A 23,143-nucleotide genomic window follows, 5' to 3' on the forward strand; every position below is an offset into this window, starting at 1 on the left:
AAATACGTCGCATACATTTGTAAGTTTGTATAGTACCATTACTAATAATATAGGAACAGCAATGATTATACAGACACGAACATTCAAAAATAAAACAAGTTCTTTTTTCCTCAACAAAGTTGAGTAATTATGTGAAAGTATGTTCTTATTCGACTAATACAGAGGCTGTCAAGTCACTAAACATTTATTTTTATTTTTTTGTCTTTTGTTATATACACCTGTCTCTTTTTTAAATTGTTTTAGTTATACACTTTCCCCTGTAAACTTTTACTCAATGTGTATCATGTTGTTTCCTTTAAGTTATGTAATTTTTTATCAGCTATATTCTGTACTATTTGTCATTTGTATAGCTAATTTACTGACAATGCATTGCATATATTTAAAATATTAAATATGTACTTCATTTAAATGTAATCAATTTAAATGTAGTGTTAGTCTCTTGTATTTGATTATTTCATTGTTTTACAATCTTGTACATGTTGCCATGCAGGTGTACCATTTAAAAGCCTCCCCTGGCATAGTTTCCATTCTTGTAACACCTCTCACCAGCAGAGGGAAGTAGAATATGGAAAGTTCAGCTTTAGAAATAGCTCTTCTCCTCCTCGTCTGGCATGCGTTTTCCACTTGGTGTCACAGCAGCACACTGTGGACTGACTGATAATATGCTGTTTGGACAGTGGACATAAAACTCCAGAGGCTTGTTTACCAGAATAAAACACTCACCCACTGATCTCTTCAGACCCTCCAGAGACTGTGAACTCACAGGGTAAAGTCTGATTGAAACATTCAAATCATTTTTCACCTTTTACCTGCATTTTCCTAATCTTTTTCATTCTGAGCAGCCAGCAAAGTCACTACTGCCTGCTCTCCAGCCAACTGTTATGTCATAGATTTGGGTAGTGGGGTGGGTGAGAGAGAGAGAGACTGATAGGGGGAGAGGGAGGGGGAGAGACTTTTGCACAGCTTGTCCATCTTGTTAGTCCTGTGCCAGCTCCAGCATGCATGTCTGCCTATCTGTTATTGTGTGGCTTCGTGTCTGAATGCACGTCTCACTTTGATCTCCAGTGTCTGCTTCTCATTTAGCATCTCGTTCACCACCGTCACCAAGAAGACACAGGTATGCTGTTTTTATTTACATTGCAGAACGTTTTAGCAAAGTCTGAAATCAGAAGAAAGAAAGTTGAATGCATACACTGATCTGAACGTGATCTGATTTCTCCTTTGCTTGTCAGGCTTTGTTAAAAGTGTGTCATCTGTAAACATGTCAAGGGTCATTACAGGTCACTAATGTTTTGAAGGACAAAACTTCACCTTGCACAATGCAAAGAAGCTAACATGAGAGGCTAGTTTGTTTTATCTCAACAAGATCCTGCACTTTGACATTGACAGCTGACCTTTTGTAAATTATTTTATCTGATATCCCTCTGTCCTCATCTCACTTTAGCACATATACAGTGCCTAAAAATCTTCTTGATTATTTACTTCACCATGAGTCTGTTATTGCTAGGATAGGATCAATGGAAATCCAATTACTCAAGTAGGCCAGTAAGCAAAAGAAGGGTCACCGAGGAGAAAGGGTTGATTGGTTTCAGTGCATGCAGGGACACAGGAGAGACTCTGTTTGTGAACGTTTCAAATGTTTGGGTGACCAACTTTAATGTTTCAGGTCTACAGGGCACACAGCTTGGGTCAGACAATATGGCCGCTGTTGGTCATTAAATGGGTGACGACAGGGGGGTGTCTCTCACAGTCTGCTCACTCTGGAAGAGGTGGAGCCAACATCAAAGGATTTAAGTCATGAGAGTATGAGACCATACAAAATATCCTCATCATGAATACAACAACAAAAGCTTTAACACAAAACTGAGCATTCATAATCAGGTCATTTAGCTCTTTAAGTCGTCACTGTGTACTGGAAATGTTTATTCAAGGCAAAAGGAGCTTGTTTTTATTGATTTTGTCCAACTGCTAGACTCAGTTTCAGAAGGTTTTATTGCACAAAAAGTAACCAAGCTGTTGCAACAGGAAGGAAGGAAGGGGTTTGCTTTCCACTGTGAGGCAACAAATAGTGTTTTAGTCTGGGAATGCACGGGAATAAGGCAATAACAGAAAGTAATACAAATCATGAATGTAAGAACACACTTTATATATTGATAGGACTTTTATTACACATAATAATAGTTGTGGATTGGGGAAGAGTTTAAAGATTGGATAAACTAACTCTTAACCTTAGATTTTGAAACAAACATAATTAGGGTCTAACAAAGGAAAAGGGAGCATTGGATTTCTTGAATGCATCTCTTTTTAAGCAGGATCCTGTTTTGTGATACATTATTGTATTTTTTTTTGGAAACACTACTCTTATCGATTATTCTTGTTTACAAAAAGTTAAATTGCCCACATTATTTAGGCAATAATCAGAAAAACAAAGTCACGTGATAAAGCCTTCTATCACAATCTAACATCTGAATAAAACCAATAATATTTCTGGCTACAACAACACTGGGTGAAGCTTAAAAAATTGGACTGATTGAGGTACTGAAAACGTATTCCAGAAATGACATTAAGATACAGGTTCTTACATATTTAGATCCAATCCAAAACCAATCTCATCTGGAACTATGTCTCAGGAGATATATCTCTAATACCTCAGAGGGCTCACACCTGACCTCTGTAATGAGAGTTGGTCTGAAACCAGAGCAAACATACAGTGAAGAGCAAGAGTATCTATTCTGGGGTGGCATGGGGGCAAATGCTGCATGCAATCAAAGCTGAGACGTGACACAAGGGGAGAGGAGGGTCACCTTGAGAAACAAAAAAACACAAGAGTGGTCAAATTTCATCAGAAATTGTATTAAGTTGACATCAAATGTTGTTATCAAAGTATTGTTAAGAATGTGTTGGGCTGCTTGAATTTTGGTGTTTCAGACAGTCAATAATATGTCACTCCCACGCTGTGCTCCTACTTGTAGGATTCTCACGTAATGTAAAATCACTGGAATAGCTTCCACTCTTGGGTGACAGATGGAGATGTATATAGTGCCTAAACATAGTAAGATATGCAGGTCGAGGCTATAGATAGTCACAGCCGCTGCAATACAGAGCAGTCGGTGAGCAACTTTTTCCAACCACAGCGTCACTGATGTCACTGAGAACAGTGACCTGTTGAAGTAAGCATGTTGCAGATCATTATTTACTAAAGCCACTGTGAGGAGAAATACTAGTTATGCTGAAACATTTATCACTCTTTAGTTCAGTATTTGTGTTGGGTTCTCTGTGTCATATCATGCCTTGCTGTCAGCCACAATTTATTTTGTTGCATCAATTTGAAGTCAGAGATTTTCATAATGTACTAATTACATTATCAAGAGTACTAATGATGTACATGTGATTGAATTAAAACATAACATGTTTAAGAAATGTGGACTTGAGTCACTTGACATGACATCATGAAATATAAGTGCTATGTTTACATTAGTGTTAAAACAACTTTAAACAAAAGGTTGGGTTATGTTGCACTGTCATGTTTCTACAGTAGCTTTTTTTAAATATTGTTTATATTTGATATACTATTTTAGATTTTCATTTTATTTGTAATTGTTAACTCTATTCCACTTTTTAAGTATTTGTATTTTAATGTTGAGCACACTGGTCCTGTAACAAAATAATTTCCCAATTTGGGATTAATAAATGATATATCTCTAAGGACAAAATAAACACTGTCAATACATATGGCCTTTCAAGTTTTAACGTAGCAAAAAGGCCACTGTGGTTCTGAAGAAGCCTTCTGAATTGTGTTGTCCCTTCTGAATGTGGTTATCAATATTGATAACTAGTATTTTATGAGTTGAGCGAGGCGGTAGTCCTGAAAGAGGCAATGGCGTTAGTGTACATGGGTGTCCATGCGGTGGCTCCTTACTGCAGTAAAGAAAGGGATATTCAAATCCCACACACTGAAACTGAAGTAAACTGAAAGTTCCCCCTCTGAAGATCTATTTTGTCTCTGCAGCAGCCGATCTTCATTCTGGAGGGAAAGGCCCCAGTCGAGTCCAGCAGAGGGGATGGAGGAGATGGGGAGTCTGGTTCCCTCAGCCCCACCTTTGCTGCTCTGCCTCTGACCCACGCAGAGACTTTGGCCCCCTGGCAGAGCGAGAGCCTGCTGGCAGAGTCCTGGTCCACGGTGGGCGATGCAGACCCTGAGGACACCAAGAGCCTGGACAGCAATGATGACCAGGGGCTGGGCGGAGAGGAGAACCACTCCTCCAACTCTGACATGGTCCACCTAGAGCGAGAGGAGGCGGAGATGCTCGAGGAGGCAGAGAAGGAGGAGGCGGTGAGGAGGACAGAGGAGGAGGAAGACGACGACGAGCTGCAGACGAGCGTGATGAGTGTCTTAGGTGGGGAGAGGGAGCTGGTGGAGCTCAGAGAGGAGGAGCAGGACCTCATCGCCCCGGAAACCGAGGGGCTCCTGGTGTCAGCGGAGGAGCCGCACAAGAGAAAGGAGCCGGCAGAGTTCATGCAGGTGGTTCCCCCCATGGCGCTGCCTCCTCTGCCTATTGTCAAGTTCGACCCCCCCTCCACTACCTCCACCCCGGTCCCTTCAACCACAAGCTCTGAAGCCGAGGAGCTCTACCCCACTCAGGGGCTCCAACCTCCTTCTATCCTGGCACGTATGGCAGCAGAGTCTCTATCAGAGAGTCATGAGCAGCTACGATACTCACAGATTCCCCTGTCGGATGTGGAGGGACATTCAGCCAAAGCCTCTGAAGCAGCACCAGAAAAGCCGGAGCCCCCCCTGCCCGCTGCGCCAGAGACTCGCACCCCTCTGAGCTCCACGGAGCTGCTGTGTGGAGGCGCAGCTCTGGTCGCGGTAGTGGGGATAGTGGCTTATGGTGCTGTGGCCTACTGTAGGAAGTAGAACTAGAATCACCCTTTAAACACAAATTTGTAAATCTATTCCAAATGAAAATATTCCACTTAACTCTCTGAGTTCTGGATTTTACTCTTTGTATTGTAGTTATTATTAGACACATTAATTAGATTTTTCAGATTCGTTTTGTGCTACCTCAGCTCATGGCCTTTGTTTTTCTGTATACGATTGATCTCTGATCTCTAACATGTAAGCCTGGATGTAAAATCATGTGAAGGTAGAATTTTAAAGAATCCTGAAACTTGAACTTGATGTTTCTTTGTGTGATTGTGTCTCTTATTACTTCACCAGAAAACAACATGAGGGATTCAATTAGACTCTCCAAGCTACATCATATTACTCTAGAGTGCTCCTGCAAAGGAAAATATTCGTGAAAAGTAAACTCCAAATGACTTGTACTGCAGTACTTGAGCAAAACTACTTAGTTACTTCCAAAACTTCAATTCACTGTAAAATGAACCTGCTTCTTGGCATTTTAGGGATAGAGCAAAAGGAGAAAAATCACCTATATTATCATTTTTGAAAAATGATGGAACAATCCTACCTTGGACTGCAGGTCCATTATAAAAGGTGTCTCTAAAACCCCCAGGCCTGCATCTGGACATCGGATAATGTGCTCCTCAGGGCAGGAATTTGGGTGAAATGTGATATGTGTTCGTTTTAGAGCCCTGTCCTGCCGTCTGCTGGACAGTCTGCAATATTTCAGCTTTCAACTTTTCAGGAAATATATTAAACTAAGAATGAATCAATAAAGAAACCTCTATTCTTCTATTTCCCTAACTATCATGCAATTTCTATGATTTATATAACCTTTTAGAAAAAAGTGAAATTTGCAATTTTGTTTGCACTGCAAAAGAATAAAACGTTTAAATGGGATTATATTATATTAATTTAAAAAAACTGCAGAAACACAGTGAAGCAGTCTTAATCTACTATTAATCTATTTTTTTCCGATGCTTCTCCCGAGGACACAAACGTGATCTCATAGCTAATGATTATAACTCTGTGGTCACACCAGCGTTTATCCCGATAGCCTAATTATATACCAGTGGGTTTGAAACTTCTTGATTTTGTCGAGTGCCAGTAAATAAAGAAGAACAATGGGGTTGACAGTGCTGCGGTTAGCCTGCCGTTCCCACCTCGCTGCCAACATGCACGCAACTATTGAATTGAGAAGAGGAAGGAAAGTGCTGCTCTGTTTGAAAAGATAAATGTACAGCATGTCTGCTCTGTCACAAAGACATACTGTACCACCTTCACAGACAAACAGGAATCTCTCTCTCCAAACACACAAACACCTAACCACATAGCAACAAATGCACTTTATTGAGTAATGCAAGAATGGCTACAATGATGATAAAAACTCTGAAAACTCTTTGAATAGTTTAAATATACAACAATTTATAAAATTATAATGTTAAATGTTTTTTGTTTTTTTTTCAATTTATTTTTAGCCTTTTTAAAAGCTGTTTCAGCTTTGAAAACATCAACATGTCAAAGGTCTTAGTGCTTCATTCAAGCAAAACTGAGCATGTTAATGTAGGAGATGACAGGAAATGTTGACTTTAATTAATTGTATTATGTCAACAGATTTCCCATAATTGTATTAGGTTAGTTGAAAGCAATGATATTAAGTTGAACCTAATAGTTTTTATTTTTTATTTACTATTATTGCTTTCAACTAACCTAATACAGTTATGTGACAACTGTTGACTTAATACATCAAATTAAAGTCAACGTATCAGTTTTTCAGTGTTAGATTTGTCTCAGGGGACATGTTAAACCCCTGGTATAGAAAAGAATAGAGGAGGGGCTCCCTGGTAGCCCACCTTGCAAAGCAGGCATGAAAGAACTTCAAAAAGTCAACCAAGGAAAAAAGCATCCAACACCTTTGCAAGTAAATACAGAACATGATCTATTCAATATTAAAAAGGAAAAAACACCTACAACACCTAACCCTAACCCCAGAGACAGATCTAATGGAGCCAGCTCTCACAGTGCCTGCAGCAGCAGCAGTAGCAGCAAACATCTGGCAGGCTTCAGCTGCAGCTGAAAGGTTGTGGTCTTTAAATTTATGGATTTAATTTGACAGAAATGTCCCCCTGAATGGACAAAGGGCCAGAAGGAGTGTGTGTGTAAGTCTGTGGTTCTTTGTTTTTTATCAGCGTGCTGCACAGGCAGGAAACACACACAAACACACATGATCTACCCTCATGCTTAATTGCATGCTCACACACACACACACACACACACACACACACACACACACACACACACACACACACACACACACACACACACACACACACACACACACACACACACACACACACACACACACACACACACACACACACACACACACACACACACACGCACGCACCCACACACACCTATATAACATTAACAGGTAGGCGTTCAGGCCTCACCGCCGTCTACACATAACGGGGCTGAAAGGGGAACTTCAGGAGCAAGTCAGTTGATATTTAAAACTCCACGGCTGAGAGAAATGCACTTCTCAAAAAGCCCTGTGTTTATTTGAACAGGGGTGTTGGCTATATAAGGGGAAAAACAGGCTTATAGTTTAACAGCGATCACTAGATCATTAACCATTAACCTTTACAATCATTTTTATCTGAAGCTGCGTTTATGGCGTTCTCGTTAATTGAAAAGTTAACAAGTCAAACATATATATATATACTTTTTTTTTTTTTGATTTGGCCTGAGCTGCACAGTGAGCCTTAACACACCTGTAGAGTGAAGAATAGTGAGCCTGTTTTTTAATGAAAAGTCGATTTAATGACTCAAAACTATTTTTACAGTAACTTTAAGAGGCAGCCAATAAACAATCTCTTAAAAAAACGAATCAGGCCGTAGTAAAAAATGTCTCTGAAATGATGAGCTAGAAAACAATAAAACAAGTAATAAAGTAAAGACAGGAAAAAAGTTCCTGTTAGCAATATCCAATATTATTTGTGTGGCTTTGTGAGGAATATAAGTGATTTTTAATGTTGCTTTTAAATTAATATTTTACTATTTTCCATCCATTTATTTCTTTTTGTGCAACTTAATGCTATAATTGCAGGATAAATACTGCATCTTAATACATTTACTGATGAAATATGCAATATGCAAAACGTAAAAGATAGACATTTTAACATACAATTCAAATGGAAATTAAGTAACAATGTTTACCACCTTTGATTTATAAGTTAGTGGATGTGCAATATTTGTATTTTAAAAGCCCCACCGCACGCTCAAATGTTATGCAAATTTACATTGATCCACTTTATGATAGAAAACAAAACATCACAGAGGAACATTTCCTGCAATTCCATGATCTTCAATATCAATATACAGAAAAAAACATTATAGAGTGTATGTTAGATTCATATCACGGACGTATGCAAATTCTCCGGTCAGGACTCTAATTCTTGATATTCCTGGTGCACGGTTGCAATAAAAGAGGTTATGTTGTTGGTAGATTGTGATCTCCCCTATGACGGACTGTGTGATGCTCGAATGTCTGTTTTCCAAAAAAGAAGAAGTGTTCAAATTTAAATTGACCGGCCTCTACCTATTCATGAAGCTGAACGGTGAACAGGTATTGGAGGTCTGCTACATATATATACCTGTCCACACACTGCGCACCTGAACCGAGGGCAACACTCAGACATGCAAGATGGTGAGTTGATAGGATGCTATACATTTTACATTACACTCATTTTAAAGCCTTTGACTTGTATTATCTAACTTTTTTTTTTTCCGAGAAAAAATACGATTAAAGATTAGATATTTGTGGGTGCTAATAAGGCTTTCTATCTATTGCAGACGTCCACGGACAACGACATCAACCAACATTTCCAGGATGCAATTGATGTGATTCAACAGCATTCAAACAATTCATATTACAATTCAGGTACAGTAAAAATAGCTGAGAATGGTTGCATAATTTACTGCAATTAGAAATGATTATCAAACCTCTGCTATTTTATTTTAATTTATTTTTCAATGCACAACGTTATGCTTATAAATCCACATCTTCCTCTCTTTTCTTTAATCTGTATAATTAATTGTATCACTTTCAATGATCTGATCTAGTGTATTTTCTTTCATTTCAGAGTACACATATTATGAGACTCTTGGTTCGCAGCAGCAATCTCTGCAGTGTCAAATCTCCTGCTGCCTGGTCACACACCCGTCTGATGTACCGACTCCAGTTTACGAATGGAATGACATGGCTGTAAGTTGTGCACAAAAATCTGTATTTGTGTTTAAGATATAAAATCGTATTTTTGACTTGAAATGATTCTCTTTTAGCAGCAGTCCTGGCCTCAGGTCATCCCGGAGGTTTCCTTGGGTCACTCTGTGCACTGCAATGAATCGCCTCATTTCTACTCTATCTTACCACCACAGAGGAACAGCAAATCAGGTAATCAGGTTAAGGTGTTCAGCATACCTTATTCATTTAAAAATTTAAAAATCTTTAAAACGACCAATTCCATCTCCTCAGGTCGTAAGAAGCTCAGACTTTATGAATACCTCCATGAAGCACTGAATGACCCCAACATGGGCGACTCAATCCAGTGGACGGATAACAGCAGCGGCACCTTCCACTTCATCTCCAAGAACAAGGAGAAGCTGGCCGAGTGCTGGGGCCAACGCAAGGGCAACCGCAAGACCATGACCTATCAGAAGATGGCCAGGGCACTGAGAAACTACAGCCGCACCGGGGAGATCATCAAGGTGCGCCGCAAACTCACGTATCAGTTCAACCCAGACATCCTGCACAGGCTGGGCTCGGCACACCTGCCCTGCCGCCCGGCAGCTCAGGAGGAGGCCCACCCCCGGCAGCCCAGCCCCGCCGAACAGAGCTACTGCGGCCCTGCAGCGGCCGACTGGCACACCTGGTACGGACACTACCAGCTGCAGGAGGACTATGACCTGGCCTCCAGCTTCACTTCACAAAACACAACCAAACTCTGAGCTGCTTCTGATCACTGAGGGGGAAAATAACTTAATAAGGTTTTTCAAAGACTTCAGTTTTTCCACTCTCAAACCTTCTGGGTCCACATCCAGTCCCTGAATCTACTACAGGCTATGGGGCTATTAATGTAATAAAAGCTGTTTAAATAACCTTTATTATCAAATGTGTATGTTCCATAAAGAGGAGTGTTACTGTAAATGAAATTGTAAATGTGAGGGCTGAATTATAGAAGCCCTAGATTTAAATAAAAATAAACACGTAAATCTAACAGAAAAGTGAACATTTGGATATAATTAGATTTAATTGAAATCATGCTTCTATTTGTGCTGCAACTTATGGTAGCACATTTGTAATGAAGCTCTTATTAAGGGTCTGATTAACAAGAACTTAACAGGAGGTTTTCGAAAACTGAGCCCATATTTAGTCAATTTACGTTTTGTGTCAAACATTTCTTTTGTGGATGTATACACTGCCAGTAAAATGTTTCAGTGTAAATCAACTGTAAATACTTTAAAAAAGACTAAATGAATAGTTTGAGAAACTTCTCTAAAGTTCATAAAGAATAGAGATGTATATTCTATTTCTATAGATTTGATTGACAATGTCCTAAATGTTACTTTAAAGAATGATTTAGAAATATTCAAAGGACAAAATGCAGTTATATATTCAACGATGCTTACATATACTTATGAGGAAAAACACAAGGCGTAGGGTTAAGTTTTTCACTTTAGTCTGAGGAATTAAAAGTTATCTTTAAAAAATATATATGCATTATTTTATAAGATGGCAGCTAGAAGCATAAAAAGGTGAACAAATAGGTCACCTGCAACAGGTGTTCATTTTAAACAATTGACCCGTTGCAATAAAAATAACTCTAAGGTCTTTACAAGACGTGGGAGAGATAATGAGGATTATTTTATAAAAATTATAACAATTTCTACTTATAAGTTTGTCTATGGCTCCTGTTTTTTAAACAACCAGTTATAAGCATTACCTTATGAAATGTAAATAATTGTTCTTGTTTTGTATACTGATTATCTTATTGTGTATAAAGAAATGTTTGCTATTATTAGAGCCATTTTTTGTATTAACCTTTTTATTTGAATAAAACCAATAAATCTATCTTTGTACTCTCACTAGTGTTTTATTTGACTGACTTTATAAAAAAAAGCCACGCTCACGTCTTTTGTCACGAAAAGAGAAAACTGTGAAATGATCAGCGTGTTGAAAGATTTTGGCACCGTCTCCATTGAAATATTGCAACAAGCGCACTACAAAATCTGAAATTAAGACACATCCTGTGAGGAAAAATGTGGCAGCAAGTGTGTTTTTCCTGAAAAGAGAGCGTTGTGTAGACGCTGCCTTCAGGCCCGGTCTTATCTGCTTCAGCGGGGAGGATGTGGTCAGTGCTGGGAGGCTTTGTTGATGGGTTGACTGGTGCCGGTGATGGGGCTTTGTGGGATGGTGGTCATTGTTCCTGTGAGCATTGGGTAGCAAACGTCTGGTGTTATGCAGAAAGCCCCGCTGCTGTGGGGGGTATAATAAGAGTCCGTACACTTGAGCGTCTCAAAGTCAGTTTTGTGAAATTTGCCAAACTGCAAGGACTGTACTGCATTCAACTTCAACAGCAATGGTAAAGGATGACATTAAGTATTACCTTAAAATATAATTCCAAGGCAAAACGTTGAATGTTATTAGGTATTCAAAGCTGATTTATTTTGTATTCATCAGAATTCTTACCAGGAGTCTCAATCAGATTTGGAGGTGATCCTAGAGTTCCTAGAGGAGTACTACAGACAACATGCTGCAGAAAAAGGTAAGAGGAAAGCCTGGGAAAGGAAACTACAACACCCAAAGATGAACTTAATCTTCATTTTTGCTTTTAACAGTGGACGATGTGTATTGGTTTGCAGGTGCGCCTGTCGATGAAAGATTTTCCACTCTGGAAGCAGAACCGTGCGAGCAGCACTGGATGTTTTATGAGCCACCTGTAAGCATTACAATGTTTTTTCCCCATAAGGCACCTGTATTTATAATTTTGTAAAATGTGCAAAATGTATCCTTGTTTTTCTTTATCAAAGATCATCAAACATGAACCTCTGCTGGCACACGTCGCTCCACACGCTCTCAGCCACAACACAACAGCAACATTGTTTGAGCGGGGGTCACTGCCAAACTTTGTATCAACAACACAAGCAACCAAACACACAGCAGGGAGTGGTGAGTTCTCCTTTTTTTGGTCACTAGATACTGTTATTGCTCTGGTTGCTAGTAGCCTGGGGGAAACAATACCAAGAGAGCAAATAAGAGACCTTCCCTTTACTGTAAAAAAACTATTAAGCTGTGCATGGCTTAGCTCTGTGGTGTTTTTTTTACATATCTATCAGACAACCGCAGTGTTTACAGCCATACCCTCTCCACTGAAAGGCATCCATCGATGTGGAGATTTTCTGGGAATTGTCGTATTTGAGGAAATGATTAACTGTAACAGCACCAACTGTTTTAAAGTGGCACAGCTGCTGTTATATTCCAAAATGCCCTCTTCTAAATCCCTATCAGGTGTAGCCACTTACTGTTTGCTCCATGGTTGCAGGTGGAAAGGTGCGCCTCTTTCACTTTCTGTTTGAGATGTTGGAGGATCCGAACATGGCCCACTGCGTGTCCTGGGTGCCAGCATCGGCCGGCGTTTTCCGCTTCTCCTCCACCAACAAGGACCAGGTGGCGGCACTGTGGGGACAGAGGAAGGGCAACAAGAGGCCCATGACCTACCAGAAGATGTCCCGCGCCCTGAGGAACTACGCCCGGTCCGGAGAGATCTTCAAGGTGAAGAAGAAGCTCACCTACCAATTCAGCCAAGAGACACTGATGTTACTGCGGAAGTGTTAACGTGGTGATCTGTAGAGTGGACTAGATTTTGTATAGCTCATTTTCACATCATATATATAAACCTATTTTTCGTCCTTATATTTAATCTAAAAGCTAACACTTTCAAGTGTGTCAATATTGTGAGTTAAAAAACAGTTCTTTTTAGATAGTACATGCATTGAGTTTATGGTGTAAATAATAAATAAAATAAAAAACATATTTCACTCTTGCAAAGCTGTCAACATTTTATTGTGTTTTTATATTATTTTAGGTAAGAATTGTTCTTAGCTGAAATAGATAAAGGCTAATTCTATGTTTAGTATGTCAAGGTAAAAGATAACATGTCAGCCACACTATATTGTGAAGTACAGTAAAAGGATTAGATTGTCTATTATTAATCTGTATAAGACTATAAAACAACAGTATAGATGGAAACAAAGTTGAATTCAGCAAGACTTCTCTAAAGTAGTTTTTATATACTGTATAATATTGCAATTGACTAACCCTAACCCTTATCATCATTTATTCATATTTTCTATGGTTTCCGGCATACATAACAAATGCCGTAAAACATTAATATTACAATAATAAGAAAAGAAAAACCACATTATAAAAATGTGTATAACATGTCAGTACGTGTTTAGATCAGTAATATACAAATGATCTAAAAGCAACAGTACATTTATTTCTCAACCAACCAGATAGCAATTTTACTGGTCAACATAAATCTCAAAAGGCAGTTCAGGTTTCCCATTGAGTAGATTCCTAATGAGACTAATGTGCCTCTTCGCCTGTTGTGACTGTGTTTTCCTTTATGTACAATCTGTGGCTGGCTGCAAAGATCCAGAGGGTGTCAGTGTAGTCCATCTCAAAGCCCCTCTGCCTCTTTTTCCCTTTCCCTGTGGTGTGACCTCATGGCTAAATCGCCTCTGTGATGTGAACCCTCGGCCATCCCGGGCAATACCAAATGGTTTTGTGCTGTTTGTAGCAGACCCACATGATACCTCCCTAAGCCTAGTATTTACTGCTGGTGCCCACTGCGGGTTATAAATGGGTGAACTGAGCTATGAGTGTCTGTTACCAAGAAAGGCCACATACAAAAAGTCATGTAGGAAACTTCTTAATTAAAAACGTCCAAATCACATGACATGTGTTCGCCTGCATGTGACTCATTTTGAGGACCTTTCTCTTTGCTATGATTGCTCAAGCAAATATCTGAGAGTGGATATAGGCGGCATTCCTGTGCACAGACATTATCTACGGCCCCTAAAATAGAGCTGTGCCTTGTCTTGACTGTCCTATTGGCTTGTCTGAGGATTTAAATGTGAATGTTTTAAGTGCACTTCCATGTTCAGATCATTAACATGCTAAAGTGGTAAAGGTATTGTTAGATTCTCTGCAGACACCTGGTACTGTCCAGGCTTGCTGGAGCTCGTCCAAATCCAGCAGTCATGTTGTTTAATCTTCGCAACCTTTGATCGGACACCACATCTGATTTATCACTTGTGGTTTGACGTGCTAAAAATATTAATTTGGACCAAAGAAGCAACATCAATGACATAATTCACAATGAAACTCTCTTTTCATGTCAGATACACATGTCAAATGTCAAGGTCTATGGCAGCTTTCTCAGTATAAGCCATATAAACACCGCCCAGTCATCACCTCAGTATTTATTTGCTGGTTTAAAAAGCCTGCTTTCCTTGGACAGCATTCCCCCTGGATTAAAAGGATATCTGTGGCATGTCGCAATATTCCCTCTCAAACTTTTTATATAACTTGTTCATATTGTTTATCCACGTGCTCTGTACATGTTGTCAATCAGTTGTAGTAGAGCATTACATCAGCATCAGACCTGGGACAATGACAACACTGTTCCCTTTTTATAAAGCCCACCTGCTGATTTCCTCCCTCTTCCCCTGCTTCTGTAGTGCATTAAGGATACTCACCTCTCATGCCCTGCTGACAGCCCTCACCCTGATCCCGAGGGGGGAATCTGGAAACAATGACTACAAATGTACCCTTAAATGACACTGACATTTTGAGCAATGCTGAATTACTCACGTTGTTGCGTATACGGAGACATATGGATGAAAGTAATACAATAAAAACACATTTTTCTAATTGACTTTGAAGGAGCTGGTATGAAGATTTTGACAGAGCTGGGCTATCTGTTTATCGTGTTTCAAATTGTTGTGTAAAACAAGATGACCAGCTGCAACTTTCTATTTAATGGACACCCATGGGAATGCTATCGTAATAAGCTATCTGCTTACCTAACTCTCAAGATAGCAAATTCATGACATTTTGTAGGAATATGGGCTCTGCAAAAATGATATTATTTAAGTTTAAATCCAACTGCTCCAACTACAAAACTAATATATTGAACTATAATCCACCATTGTAAAATTAACTTGAACTTTTCTTCTTCTCTTTTTAAAAGCTATAACAGCAGCCGGTGGGTAGGGGACAGTGATAGAGCAACCACTACAGAGAGGAGGAGCATGCCACCTCTCTATATAAGGCCTGAAAGCCTGTCCCTCCTGGATCTATCACTGGTCCTCCTTTGCTCCCCCAGTGAGATTTCAAACCGTATCTCTGTGCTCTCTCATCTCCCATCACTCTTGTCCGAAAGAGTCTTTGAGGTTTTTTCGTCTTCTGTCCTTTCATCATCTTTCTCCTTCCTGGAAGAGAGGGGTTCTACGCCTTACCTGTCCTCCTCTACAGGCACATTACTCTAAAGACACCTACCTGCTTCTTTTGACTTCTTGACGCTTTTTTCTTGGGACGAGGCGCAAGATGCCAGAGCCCACAAAGAAAGGTAGGGGCCCCCATAGTTTTGTGCATGTTAGATCAAAGCATGTAAAAGAAAGATCCAACAAAGCCTACTTGAGGCTTGTAATAATTTGATAGCAAAAAAAACCTTTAGATTATTTTGTGATTGGCTTGATATATTTATATTTAGTCTTAGTTTGAGGGGAGCACAGTCAGACGACTCCATCACTATGGCCAGCTTGTCCGTAGGAATCCTCAAATTGACTTTGACAGTGGTATTGTATTACTGATGCATGCGTGTTTCTAACATCCTGGGCTGCAAGGGAGGATTTAAGGTCCATGAACATGAATACTATTGTTGTGGGGGGGGGGGGCGAGGGGGGGGGGATACTGGCATACTGGATTATTCTTTGTGGTCCAGCTGGAGAAAGACAAGATGATGAAGATCAGTGTAGGAATGTTGATGAGCGAAGAGTTGAAGACAAGCAAAGACCTATGAAGGATGATGCAATTTGAGCGAGGGGCCGGGTTGTATAAAAATGTTTTATTGTCTGTCTTTCTTATGATTGATGCGATTCCATCCGTAAAACTTTCCCCCTGCACCTAATTCAACTCCTAATTCAAACCACACACAGCATTAACCCATCCCCTCTCTTCCACACCATAACTCTCACTCATCTGTACCATCATGTCCATCAACATTCCCTTTTCATCCGCTCATGTCTGTCATTACGATATGGTATTACTCCCACCTTCCACATTAGCCTAGGTCTTTTGGGGGGGGGGGTCTGCTGTCGACCCAAACATGCCCATGTAAAGGAATTGGAACATTTTGTTTTCATCTTGGAAGCCTTCCTAGAGTGAGTTGAAGTTTTTAATAAACGTGTTATCCAGGGGGACCTGTGATCTGCCTGTAGTTTTTCCTGACACCTTGATTTGCACATAGATCTGAACTTAATACTCTCTACACAAGATATCTATTCGTTGATTTTCCTGGAAGAAAGAACCTTGAGCCTTCCTGTTTTTACCCAAGATTTTTTGGGGCAAGGATTTTCTTATTTGAATCAACTAAGGATGTGGAGTTCCCTTTGAGACATATTTGCGCTTTTGGTCTATATAAATAATATTAGCTGAAATAAAATTGCATTTTCAAGATTTGGTTGATGGGTGCTCTTTTATTGCCTTTATACATTTGGGAAAAGGAACGCTCCATAATCCTATTTCTCCCATCCAGGTTTACCCTTTATACCCAGATGGCTCGTTAATGGTCAAGAACATGTAGGCAGCCACAAAAACCAAGGTCATGAAACAATATTAAGTTCAGCTTGGCCTTCATCTCTTATATTGTTCTGTCAACGTGTACATTGTGTCCATCCACTGCCATAAACACCACTAATCCCCTCAAAGACAAAGCTGTGGGGAAATAGAGGCAGCAGATGCCAGTCTGCTACAAACACTACCCATAAATAGCTGCTGCATAGCCAAGAGCAGCAGATAAATGAGAGTAGAAAAGTATTGTTCTTTAAATGAGTCTGAACAGCTGAAGAGAAGGAGGCCAGGGCTGTTGTTTTAGACACCCCACTCTCAAGCCTTTAAAAAGTCCGGACCAGATATGACGGACTGGCTGAGTCGCTCGCAGATCTCTTGGGACCTGGATTCTTGTCCCTGGAATAGTTCAGAATGAGTGCACTTTTAATCCCCATCCCTTGTTTCCTGCCATCTCCCTCCACAGCCGCCAAACCCCTCCTCCTTTTCCTGTGCCACACACCAAAACAGACATCTCCCTTGCACCCTCAGTTCAGGTTGGAGTGTTCAGAGGTCAGACGCCTCGCCCATTAAACTTCTAACCTGGTGCCCAGAGGCCTTAGAGTACTGTCCTCGCCGCCACTCAGCTTCAGGTTTCAGTTGTGAACAAGCCCTTGTCTTCACCTCATGATATTTACTGTCTCTAAGGTCTTTCACTCTCCCTGAGCTCTATCCTCTGACTCAGTTGCTTTGTGTTACAGAATACGATCTCATAAATCAAACCCATGGTAAGATACACTGGGGAAAGCCTCTCAGCAATGAATTGCTGCCCCAGAACAGCTGCAATCTCTCCTCAGACACTTAAAGACACATTAGTTACTTGTTAAAGTTCCTTTCTAACCAGAATAAAAAATAAAGTCCCACGACAAGGAATAACAGCATCATGAATGTAGGGTTATTCAAGCAATGAAGGTCTCTGTTAGAAAATTAAGCTGCCGTCAGTTCGGCTCACGTCCGAGCCTCGGTGAGCTCTTCTGTCTGCACGCCAGCAGGGGGAACAGCTGAAATACCTGCAGCCTTGTCAGCTGCACTGGGAGTCCTCAGAGGTGAAACAAAACCTTTCTCCACTCTCATTATCTCAATGGAGATGAGACAGAAAGTCTTATTCTCGGGTGCATGATGTGACCCTGCAGGATTTTGGCCCAGTGGCCAGCAATACATTGTTTTGATGTGATGAGTGAAGGCAGCTAGTTTTGAAGAGGAATGCTAGGAAGCAATCGTTTGAGATGGAGGGATGGCTGTCAAAATGGTCCATAGTCAATGGACATACATGGATAAGTGTTGCAGTATTCATAGATGGCTGCAAATATCTGGCAGGGAGAAACGGAGTCTCTCTTTGAAGGGAACAATGGTTTCTTTACATCTAAAGATACACAAAGAAGAGGTTTAAGTCTCAAATACAGGCTACAGGTTAATTTCAACATATTTAGCTATCTTAGAAAGTGGGACACTTGATGTAAAGGATACTTGGTTTAGATATTGAAATGTAATTAATTATTAACATTCCTCAAGATCTTTTTGGCAAGATGTTGGTTCTAGAGAATACCTCTTATACAGGCCTTCACACTAACACTGGGTCTTGCCTCAAAGTTTGTATTTTTTGAGCAACGGGCTCTCTGAATAATTATGTTTTGGTTTTGGTAGTACAGGCTGTTGGACAAATTGGCTTTTTGTAGACTTGGTTTGGATATAATGGGCTATTGGGCCGTAGGAATCCCCAAAAAGGAAAATAACAGAGGCCTTACCTGAACTACAGTGAGCTTGAGTAGTTTTATAATGTTGCTACGCTTGTTCCCATTGAACACACAACGGAATGTCGGGTCAGTGTTCTTTCTCTTGATATGACACATGTGCACCAAGTTTGACGTTTCAGCCAGACAGACAGCACAATAGCAGTTGGCAAACAAGTAAGGATGACAACAGTGTGACTAAAATCCGACAAGATAAAAAACAAAGACAAAACGAAAAATAAATAAAACAAAACAAAAAATGGGCTGGGACAGGACAAAAATCAACGACAAAAACAAAATCTAAATCTAAAGGCTCTGAGTCTAAGACCATTATTAATAACATAATGCAAAAGTAGAAATCAAACAATGTGTATAAATGGAACAAAAATACCAAATATATCAAATAAAAACATAGCACTTGTTGGTCAGTCAGCCGCCTACTAATCACAGTTTAACACCGCAGGTCCACCACCCTATTGTACAGAGACATCCGGCATGTCCAGCTCCCGTATATACTTGTAGAAGGGGTTCCACATCTTGTGGAATTTCCCCAGGGAGCCCCTCAGTATGCACCTTATTTTCTCGAGTTTGGCTGAATTTAGGACTTCTTTTAACCACAAGGTGTGTGAAGGGGATGTTTGAGACTTCCACATGAGTAATATCAGGCGTCTGGCTAGTAAGGTAAACATAAATAATTTAAACTTATCTGAGCAAGAACAATGATATATTAAGCTGCTCCACATACTAATACTCCCATGAGTATATGACAACATATCATGACTATATGCTCCACTAACCCACTGATAACAAAAGAGGTACCTTATTTAACCCAATCACTGCATACCAATGGCTGTATGGGTGCTTTGACCTGTTTAGGCCCTGCGTTGAGTCCCGGTGCAGGTTTTGAATGTCATATCCAAACATGTTTCTGACACTGCCCCACCACCACCATTAGTTTCATAAGTCTAGACGAGGCAGAGGGCATACAAATGGTGTGTCTGGGGCCATTTCACAATAAACCCTACCACAATCAGTTAATGAGGAGCCAACCATCTGACACATAGATGATATGGCTTAGTGGTACAGTACATGGATATCAATAAAGAAGTCAATAGGCGCACACATTTTTAGGATTAGGACAAACTGCAAGACATCTCGTTATCATGTTTTTAAAGTGATGTTTGTTTTTTCTTCTTTTAGATGAGATGGCGAATGGCCAGCCAGAAGGTGAGTGGATTATGATAGACATCCAATCTGCCCAAATTGCCTTTTAGTCTAGCAGATAATAGCTGCACTATGTATGCACAATACATATATATATTTGTTATCAAAAACAAGCTTAAAAGCAACTCTTTGGATTAACACAAAATCCAACTGCCAAGTGTACAGATAAAAACCAACCCTTCACTAGAAAGATGATGATGGCAGCTCTGTGCTTGGCGTGAACGTGCAAATACAGTCTTATAGGAGTGTAAATGTGGAGCCAATAGTCTGCAGTATGGTTTGCTGCTGTGCTCCAGAGCGATCTGCGGCAACAACCAAGCTGTCAGCATCTCTGACATTCCTTTCGCCATCCAGCTAAACCCTGTCTGTTGATTCAGCTCACGGGACGCCCCCATGTGAGCAAGGTGCTGGCATGCAATTGGCTTATTGCCGGCGATAGGGTTTGACCTTGGAGCTGCAGCATCTTGAGACTCCAACATAGTCAGAGAGGACACCTCAGGTTTTGAGGTTCTTATCACAAATATTCCTACTGTATGTAAAACATTTTAAGAGAAAGACATTTGCCATCCATTATTTTTAGCATTCAATAAAATAAATTGACGCTGGATCTAAGTGTTATCTTTGTTCACAATTTCATCATTTGAACATGGTGTATTTTTATTTCTGGGCATTGCAATTGTGAACAACACATATCTAAGCGGGAAAAAAATGTGATGTGATGTAATGTATAAAATGTGAAAATGGTTTGAAATGATGTTATTCAGTGTGATAAAGTTTGAAGGACTAGGTGCAGGCAGGTGGGTTAAGATGTGAGTTGGTACATATTTGTGTGTTTGTATGTCTGTTTGTGTGTGTATGTTTGAGTTTGAGTCTGAGAGAGGCCTTGAAGTTGCTTTGTGCTTATAAAAAGCAGCTGTTCCATCCACCACTATATTTGTTACATGCTTAGAAAGTGTTGCCCCAGAAAGTAACGGTGCCATGCCCCTACCTGAGATTACCCTGGAGGTTTCTCCACCAACAGGTGGGTAACCTTGACGTCCCCTTCACTTGCCCCAGAGTGTTGGGTTATTTTCACATCACACTCACATCACGAGTTTGTTTGGTTTGTGAAAAGTTTTTTTTTCTCACTTGAAGACACTCAAATCACTCTGAGGCATGGAACTGCATTTTTGTTTAGTAGGTTTGGTTGCTCAACACACCGTTATTGGTAAAAATTGTTAATTAGGTTAGCTGTAAGATCACCTCCCCACTAACTGTGTACATATCCACATGCCTGCACTGCTCTACCTGCATTTGCTTTGATGCTTGGTGCTGATAGTGACTCATACTCCAGTTGTCTGTGCCTTTGTGAAACTGTGTGACTTATTCAACACACATGAGCTATAGAGAGATTGGGGATATTTGGTTGTATTTACTGTCGGCTTTCGTCAAAAGCCAGTTGTCTAAATGTCATGGTACAAGCAATCAAATCATTTAATTTATACTGTGAAAGTCAGTAAATTCCACCATCTTTAATCTCTCTAAAGGATAGATATGCAATGACCAGATAAATGCTCCTATGGTGCACCCAATGAAAACATGACACAAGATAGCATACCACATTGGTGCTTTAAAATTAACATATGTTGGACTTGATTAAAATAAATGTGGTTTTCATATCAACAAGCCTGACAAATCCAATAGCATAGTTGTATAATCTATAGTTTAAAATCAACTTCCTTAAATGACACCAATTAGAATTGCGGCTATCTGGTCATTAGCCATGTATACCACCTTGTTGAGCAAGCATTGTATTGCAAGACTACCAGCAGTTGTGCATCAAGCTTGCTGCTCGAGCCTAGCGCTTTGTCTGCTGCACAGAGGCTGTAGCAGATGGGAAAGAGCCAGTAGAGACTGATGGGAAGAAACCAGACGCCCTCAGAGCCTGAGCCATTACAGGCTGTGGAGGCTCAGAAGCCAAGCCCCACCGAGACTAATACAAACCAACCACAGCCTGGTGGGGTTGGGGTCAAAGAGCAGGCAGAGTCTGAAAACTCTACTGTTAAGGAAGAGGGTCCTTGCTCCCCCCCACCAACTGGTAAGTATGCTTCTTAACATCAATAAGTCCCATTCTCTAGCTCTTTCACCTTAAATGCTACTGAAACAAGTCCTGCAAGTCTTACAAGTCATGTCAGTTGCACACTACATGGCTCAGCAGCATGGCCAAATGATGTATAATGCTGAAAGTCGATAGATATCTTTACTTTCCTGATAAGAATGTATGGACTTCACTCTTATTAGTTGGGGTCATTTGTTGACATACCATTTGCTTTGAAAAACAGTCCTCTTATTCTCTTAGGGCCGTATGTAATTGCATGTAGACCTTTATGAATAAATAAAAAACATACCTACACCTGAGGACGTCATGGTCCAGTGTCTGTGTTGTCAGATGTCTTAAGAAATAGTCATGAATATAAACCGATAAATAAGGATTCAAAATTGAAGTACTGACATGGCGAAAGGGGGGTAAAGCCATTTGTATGCAAGTCTTTAAATGATAGCATCCAGATAAATAAATGCATCAGCAAACAAGCAAACACATACCTACATTAAATAAAGTGTTGATAAGGTGGCCAGCTGTTTTTATGATGTGTTTTCTGCGCGCCAAAATGCTTAAGAGACAGTCTGTTTGGAACAGCGTCTTGAGAAGCTTGCAATAATGAGCATACGCTCCTACAATGTTTAATTTTTCAGATATGTTAGGCTTCAATCATCGCTTAATATTTGGGTATTATTCTCCCTATCCAAGAGCTGCATACTCCATTGGAAGACTTGTCTTGCATGAAATCAATGGCGTTTTATTCCTTCTAGGCCTTTTGCCTTTTTGACCTGGCAGTGACAGATTTTGAGCTTTTTGATAGGTGGGTCTATTTGTCAATTGCACCTTAATTGCAGATGAGGATTCTGCTGCAACCGCTACCCCATCCCCAACACCCCATGCAGGTGTGTGCTTATTAATGTGGAATACAATTGTAAATCTGAATGTCATTTGCATAATCTTAATCTTGACATAAAGCACATTTTGTATATTTATAAGCAGGACAATAGTATAACAATGCGTTGTTTTCATGTGTTGTATCAAATGTGAGTATGGTCTGAAAATATGTGACTCAATGTGACCAAATGTGAAGGTCAACGTCCAGGCAAGTGGGTGTAGATGTGTGAGTTGGTACATATTTGTGTGTTTGTATGTCTGTTTGTGTGTGTTGGCTTTGGAGTGTATGTTTGAGTGTGAGACTGAGAGAGGCATTGCAGATGCTAAAGCTTTGTGCTTATAAAAAGCAGCTG

The 23,143-nt window shown here is 40.2% G+C and overlaps 3 protein-coding genes across 20 annotated transcripts in view; all 3 read left to right on the forward strand.

The window, feature by feature from the left end:
- Window positions 1–23,143, forward strand: part of mybpc1 (myosin binding protein C1) — a 58,448-nt gene that overhangs the window by 15,073 nt on the left and 20,232 nt on the right. For 3 of the 18 annotated variants that reach the window (XM_010776551.1, XM_010776554.1, XM_010776556.1), the window contains exons 1-4: window positions 15,314–15,603; window positions 19,793–19,819; window positions 20,766–20,837; window positions 22,751–22,798. The exons of 1 other annotated variant lie outside the window; for it this stretch is intronic. In XM_010776551.1, the coding sequence (XP_010774853.1) occupies window positions 15,582–15,603; window positions 19,793–19,819; window positions 20,766–20,837; window positions 22,751–22,798 (169 nt within the window). In that variant the 5' untranslated portion in view covers window positions 15,314–15,581. Of the gene's footprint in view, window positions 1–15,312; window positions 15,604–19,792; window positions 19,820–20,765; window positions 20,838–21,738; window positions 21,894–22,750; window positions 22,799–23,143 lie in introns of those variants that run through there. 14 more of the 18 variants (XM_010776558.1, XM_010776561.1, XM_010776567.1 and 11 more) reach the window with 12 other exon arrangements.
- LOC104950099 (neurofilament medium polypeptide) lies at window positions 949–5,182 on the forward strand. Its single transcript, XM_010776572.1, has 2 exons — window positions 949–1,117; window positions 4,010–5,182. Exon 2 carries the CDS (start codon window positions 4,274–4,276, stop codon window positions 4,916–4,918), a length of 645 nt encoding a protein of 214 aa, XP_010774874.1. The 5' UTR covers window positions 949–1,117; window positions 4,010–4,273; the 3' UTR covers window positions 4,919–5,182.
- On the forward strand, window positions 8,552–10,988 carry LOC104950098 (Spi-C transcription factor (Spi-1/PU.1 related)). The gene is made up of 5 exons (XM_010776571.1): window positions 8,552–8,615; window positions 8,762–8,849; window positions 9,052–9,173; window positions 9,251–9,362; window positions 9,444–10,988. The coding sequence occupies exons 1-5, from the start codon at window positions 8,613–8,615 to the stop codon at window positions 9,914–9,916; spliced, it is 798 nt and encodes a 265-aa protein (XP_010774873.1). The 5' UTR covers window positions 8,552–8,612; the 3' UTR covers window positions 9,917–10,988.

This window comes from Notothenia coriiceps, unplaced genomic scaffold, assembly GCF_000735185.1.
Source record: "Notothenia coriiceps isolate Sejong01 unplaced genomic scaffold, NC01 NC01_scaffold00017074, whole genome shotgun sequence".
NCBI lineage: Eukaryota > Metazoa > Chordata > Actinopteri > Perciformes > Nototheniidae > Notothenia > Notothenia coriiceps.

Excerpts from the sequence above, each read along its gene's own strand:
- LOC104950099 (XM_010776572.1), top strand. The coding sequence starts at position 4,274 with ATGGTCCACCTAGAGCGAGAGGAGGCGGAGATGCTCGAGGAGGCAGAG.
- LOC104950098 (XM_010776571.1), top strand. Across the intron at positions 8,850-9,051 it reads CAATTCATATTACAATTCAG|AGTACACATATTATGAGACT; the intron begins GTACAGTAAAAA and ends CTTTCATTTCAG. Across the intron at positions 9,174-9,250 it reads ACGAATGGAATGACATGGCT|CAGCAGTCCTGGCCTCAGGT; the intron begins GTAAGTTGTGCA and ends ATTCTCTTTTAG.